Source organism: Telopea speciosissima, chromosome 1, assembly GCF_018873765.1.
Source record: "Telopea speciosissima isolate NSW1024214 ecotype Mountain lineage chromosome 1, Tspe_v1, whole genome shotgun sequence".
NCBI classification, from domain to species: domain Eukaryota; kingdom Viridiplantae; phylum Streptophyta; class Magnoliopsida; order Proteales; family Proteaceae; genus Telopea; species Telopea speciosissima.
In genome coordinates this window covers 71,664,025-71,670,024 of record NC_057916.1, presented here as the reverse complement: position 1 = coordinate 71,670,024, position 6,000 = coordinate 71,664,025, and the positions used below count along the sequence as shown (strand labels likewise).

The 6,000-nt window shown below is 42.3% G+C and overlaps 1 protein-coding gene across 1 annotated transcript; it reads right to left on the bottom strand.

Annotated features, from left to right (window-relative positions):
• Positions 1-4,640: 4,640 nt before the first annotated feature.
• Positions 4,641-5,395, bottom strand: LOC122656704 (pEARLI1-like lipid transfer protein 1). Its single transcript, XM_043851324.1, has one exon. The coding sequence runs from the start codon at positions 5,393-5,395 to the stop codon at positions 4,880-4,882; it is 516 nt and encodes a 171-aa protein (XP_043707259.1). The 3' UTR covers positions 4,641-4,879.
• Between the last annotated feature and the right edge of the window lie 605 nt (positions 5,396-6,000).

The window sequence follows — 6,000 nt, the reverse complement described above, 5'->3', positions numbered from 1 at the left end:
GCATTGTCGCCTGGGTCACCCTGGTTATTCTCTTGTTTCTTCTTTAAAGACTTTGGACTCTGGAATTTCATTTACACATTGCTTATGTCATATTTGCCCATTGGCTAAACAGACTAGATTACCTTTTTTTAATAGTTCTATTACAACTACTGCATGCTTTGAATTGCTACACCTTGATGTTTGGGGCCCATATCGCACCACATCTCTATCTGGTGCCCCTTTTTTTCTAACCATTGTGGATGATTATTCTCGGGGAACCTGGTTTTATTTAATGCAGTCTAAATCTGAAGTTAATACCCTTATCCAGTCTTTTTTTGCAATGGTCGGAACCCAATTTGGGAAACCAATTAAAATGTTGCGTACTGATAATGGGTCTGAATTTTTTAATGCCCCAACCAATACATTCCTAGCCAGCCATGGGGTCATACACCAATCTAGTTGTGTTTCCAACCTTCAACAAAATGGGGTGGTAGAACGTAAACATCGCCACCTCCTTAACATTGCCTATGCCTTACGGTTTCAGGCCCACCTACCGCTTACTTTTTGGGGTGACTGTGTTTTGACGGCCGCATATTTGATAAACCATTTACCTACTCCTGTCCTTCACGGAAAGACCCCTTTTGAAATCCTATTTGGAACCAAACCGTCTCTCTCTCACTTGAGGGTTTTTGGTTGCCTCTGCTTTGCTCGTAATAGTTCCACCCTACACAAATTCAATCAGCGGGTTGCCCCAGGTATATTTCTAGGTTACCTGTTTGGACAGAAGGGTTTTCGAATTTATGATTTAGCTACTACAAAAATTTATGTTTCCCGAGATGTCACCTTCCATGAAACGATTTTTCCATTTAAAACTATTGATAGTTCTCCATCTTCACCTGTCTTACCACTTCCCCTCCCTGAACCTGATGACACGCCCCCTGCCCCACACCTGTTGAGGTACTCAACCCGGTCGAGGTTCCTACTCCGGTTGAGGTACCCAACCTGGTTGAAGCACCACCTCCCACCGTTCCTGTATCCACCCGCCCCCAACGTACCCATCAGATCCCTGTCCGATTCAAAGATTACCAATGTGATTTTACTCACCCCGCAAGCTCTTCTTCGACCATCCTTTCAGGTACATCTCATTCCCTAGTCAGTTTTTTACAGTATAACCGTTTTTCTGCACCACACCTTGCTTTTCTATCTTCCTTGTCTGGCAATACAGAGCCACATACTTTCACTGAGGCAATGAAATATCCGCACTGGTGGGATGCGATGCAAGCCGAGATATCGGCCCTAGCTGATAATAATACTTGGTCTCTTGTTCCTCTGCCTATTGGAAAGAAACCAATTGGTTCAAAGTGGGTTTTTAAAATCAAGCGGCATTCAGATGGCACGATTGAACGTTACAAAGCTTGATTGGTCGCTAAGGGTTACACTCAGATTAAGGGCCTTAATTATCATGACACTTTTGCCCCTGTAGCTAACCTGGTTACTATGCGAATGCTACTTGCCCTTGCGTCCGCCAAAGGCTGGGTTCTACACCAGATGGATGTCCATAATGCTTTCTTGCACGGGGACCTCGATGAGGATGTTTATATGATGCCCCCACCTGGATATCGCCGTAAGGGGGAGAATCTTGTTTGTAAGCTTCATAAATCTCTCTACGGCCTCAAGCAGGCTTCACGCCAATGGTTCTCAAAGTTTGCCACTGCTCTTCTGGAATTTGGATTCTCTCAATCCCAGGTAGATTACTCATTGTTTGTCTTAAGGTGTCATAGTGTCTCTGTCTTCATCATTTTATATGTGGATGACATTGTCATTATTGCCTCTGATGCCTCCTTAATAGCTGATGTAAAAGCCTTCCTCAGCCATCGCTTTCGTATCAAGGATCTGGGTACCCTGAAATATTTCCTGGGCATTGAGGTGGCTCGGTCTTCCTCTGGTTTTTGTCTATCCCAGCGAAAGTACGTGCTTGACATTTTGGCTGATAGTGGACTCACTGGCACTCGCCCTACCGATATACCCACGGAGCAGAATCTTCGTCTAACTGACTCTCATGGTGACTTATTGTCAGATCCTTCTATCTATCGCCGCCTGGTTGGTCGATTGATATATCTCACTGTTACTAGGCCTGACATTGTTTACACAGTCAACATCCTCAGCCAGTTCATGCACCAACCACACTAGCGCCACTTGGACGTTGCTCACAGGTTATTGAGATATTTTAAAGCTAGCCCGGGTCAAGGGATTTTTTTACCCTTTGATGGTTCACTTCAATTAAAGGCTTATTGTGACTCGGACTGGGCGACTTGTCCAATGACTCGACGCTCCATGGCAGGTTACTGTATTTTTTTGGGGTCTAGCCCGATTTCCTGGAAGACTAAGAAACAGACAACGATATCTCGCTCATCAGCAAAAGCTGAATACCGGCCCATGGTGGTTGCTACTTGTGAAATAACATGGATTACATCCCTCCTCCGTGATCTCGGTGTTTCCCCCACCACACCGACACCATTATACTGTGATAATCAGGCGGCTCTTCACATAGCATCCAATCCTGTCTTTCACAAGTGCACTAAGCACATTGAAATTGATTGTCATATTGTTCGTGAAAAGCTCCAACAAGGATTATTGCAACCCAGAAAAATAGCTAGTGCGGTCCAGATTGTAGATTTATTCACTAAGGCACTGGGTCGGGAACAATTCCATCTCATATGTTCCAAGCTGGGCGTTTGTAACTTGCACGCTCCACCTTGAGGGGGAGTCTTACCATCTATATTTTCATCCCAATTAGAATGATGAAGATATTGTGCAGATAAATCAGCTTGTAGATTAGTAGGAGATAAATCAGCCTGTATCTTTTCCTTCTTATAACTTACCTTATTATTTCATGTAATATTCCTATATAGTGATACACTCAATACAATCTTTCAAGCCATTCAAGGCAATTCAAACATATCCACGGATATTATCTTAATAGGGGTTTTGATCATTTCACTTCTAGTCAAGGTATTCGGTTCTCCTCTAGCAGTGGCGGGAGCTGAAGGATCCAGCCTAGCAAAAACAGGGGTGATTGGGTCATTTCATAGCCCCCCTGTAAAATGACCCAATCACCCCTGGGCTGGATCCTCCAGCTCCCGACACAGCTGGAGGAGAGCCAGGTTCCTAGTCAAGCGAAGAGAAAGGCAAAATGGCCAAGTTCCTCTTAGTTTAAATTAACAAACGTTTTCTTTTCAATGAGGGTAAAATCTGTCATTTCACATCTATGATCAAAAAGTGTGGGAGACAATGGTAATTCTTTAAAATGAAATAATAGAAAATCACTTTCAAAGTAATTCTGAAAACCCTCTTTTATCCCGGGCTTAAAGAACTTTTAGAAGTAAAACAAAGGGCAATCAAAAGAAAGCTACATGTTCTAAATACACCTATGGATGTGTTATTTAGAGAATCTGCATGGTTCGTTAATTGGTTGGTGCACCATAAGTCAGATCATCTTAATAATCCAACATGAGGACTTAGGCAGTTTAAATGCATAATAATTCTAGTTGTAAGATGAACTACTGGGATGAAAACCCGAGTAGCATCATTATTTAACAATTCCTTTTTGAAATTTATATTTTCCACTCTAAAAGATATCCAAATTATTAGTGTAAAATGATCGTGCTAACAATAATAATTATAATTATTTCATGATCTATTTGCAGTGGTTATAATTTTTATGTCAAATATAGGGTGAAGAAGGTATGGCCAAGGTTGATGTAAATGAACTTATCCAATTGGTGAACAGTGGTTTGCTCAGTTGGTTGATGGCTTGCCAATAGATTGCATCTCCCCCCCCCCCCCCCTTTAGGGGTAGTTAAAATTTTTTGTAGTTGTAATTAAAGTCTCATTTGGCAGTTAGATAGGGTAGACCAAACCAAAAAAAATAAAATAAAATAAAAAGAATAACCTATCCTATTGCAATTAACCAATTAAATCATGCAAACAAGAATTAGAATACCCAAAAAAAGTGGTTACTTAGAGTTGGGGCCAAGTGACTAGGTTGTTTGGGTAGTTCTTTCTTGTGTTATAGAAGCAGTTTAAGTGCTTAGGGATTGTAGGGGTGTGGTCCTTTGACCAGTCTTCTCAGTTGGCTAAGTTCTCTCAGGTAGGCCCTGATGTCTGGTGTCTCTAAATGTTTTGGGCTGACGTTGTCCTTGTTTCCTATTGTTTTGGGCTGATGTTGTCCTTGTTTCCTATTCGGATCTCCCCTCCAATTTGATTCGTCTGTAGGGATAGGTTGGTTTTTTTGTGTGGGGCTCTCTCCATGTATTTTTTTTTTTTTTTTCCTGTCCTCTCCTCTATTTTTGGAGGGAAAGATTTTTGTGCTTCATTGAATATATATTTTAAGGCCAAATGTTTTTTGTTCTAGGCACAGGCTGTGCCCAGACACATGGAGGTGGGCAAAATGACCACCCTGCCCCCATGAATGGCAGGCAGCACTGCGGTACAGAGAACAGCAGCCCATATTTTAATGACCAAAACAAAAAAAATGGCAAAACACTCATAGTAATCTAACACAGACCCCGGAAACGTACTAAGAATGTAGAATGAATCAATAAGAAGCAAGACAAATCAATTAAATAAAAAGCTAGCTAGCTTTTATTAATAAGATAATCACTTTATTCGAACAAGTTGTTACTTGTTGCAGCACAACACACTAATTACCATTACAAGGGGACTAGTGAAGCTCTAGAGGAATATAAAACACGATTAAATGAGGAACAATAATTCCTCAAATCATCCTATCATAACCATTCCAAAGTCCTAAAACATAAAAAGAGAGGAATAGAAGTGCAGGAAAAGAAAGCTAAAGCATAGCTATAATAAGTAAGGTGGCACACACACACGCGTAGGCCTAAGAGCACTGGTAGCCGGATGGGACGTTCTTTCCGCAATAATTCAAAAGCAAGCTCAAGGAGACAGGGACGTTAAGGTTAATGCCCAAGAGATTGGCCTTGATGGCAGTGCAAAGGCAAACAGCCGCATCAAGATCAACCAGATTGTGAACGAGACTGCAGCAAGAGCTAGTGGGTTGGGTTCCCAAAGTTACGTTGAGCAAGCTCTGCAGCACGTTGGCACAAACACCCAGCTTAAGGGTGTCTATAGGGCAACCGGTAGACGACGGTGGTGGTGGGCTAGATGACTGTGGTGGTGATGGTGGTGGGTTAGATGACTTTGGTGGTGATGATGGTGGTGGTGGTGACTTTGGTGACTTTGGTGGTGACTTAGGTGACTTTGGTGGTGAAGGTGATGGTTTGCAATGGGTACACTTTGGTGGTGGTGGTGGGCAATAGGTAGACGAGACCAAAGTGAAGAAAAGGATGTTGACCAAAAGGAGAAGGGCAGTTGATGATGCAGCCTTGGAAGCCATGATCAATCTGATCAAGAAGTAGTATTAGACTACAGAGAATAAAGCTCAAGTGCACAAGTAATAGGTTGTAAATGGGATACAACACTAATTAAGGTGTTCTGAGGTGAGGATGTTCATGTGGGTTGGTCTGGGTTTTATAGATGGAGATTTGGAATATAAAATTGTAATTTTGTGGTGGCACATGGCTAATTGGATCAACCAATGCCACATGCATGCACGGCAACGCACGCAAGTGGAGGACGCGTAGGGCCCTAATTGCAGAGAGAGGATTAGATGAATAAGCTTTCTTGTACTGTCTTGATTGATTCAAAGTTTATCAGTTAACACTCTTATTCTCTTAACAAGGAAAAATCACCGCTTTAAGTTTCAGCGATGAAACTGGATATTTGCAACGGTTGAACTTGGTTGAATTATACGGATTGGCCGTAACTCGATTGGGCCAAATAAGTATAAAATCGGGTTTAATCAGAATTTGACCGTGAAGCTTGCCATGGCAAGTGACTCACAAGTCACAACACAGGATCTTTATCCCATCCAGTTCCCCAGTGCCTCTAACAGGGAGGGGCAATGACCACCCTACCTCTACCTGAACACTTTGACCGGGT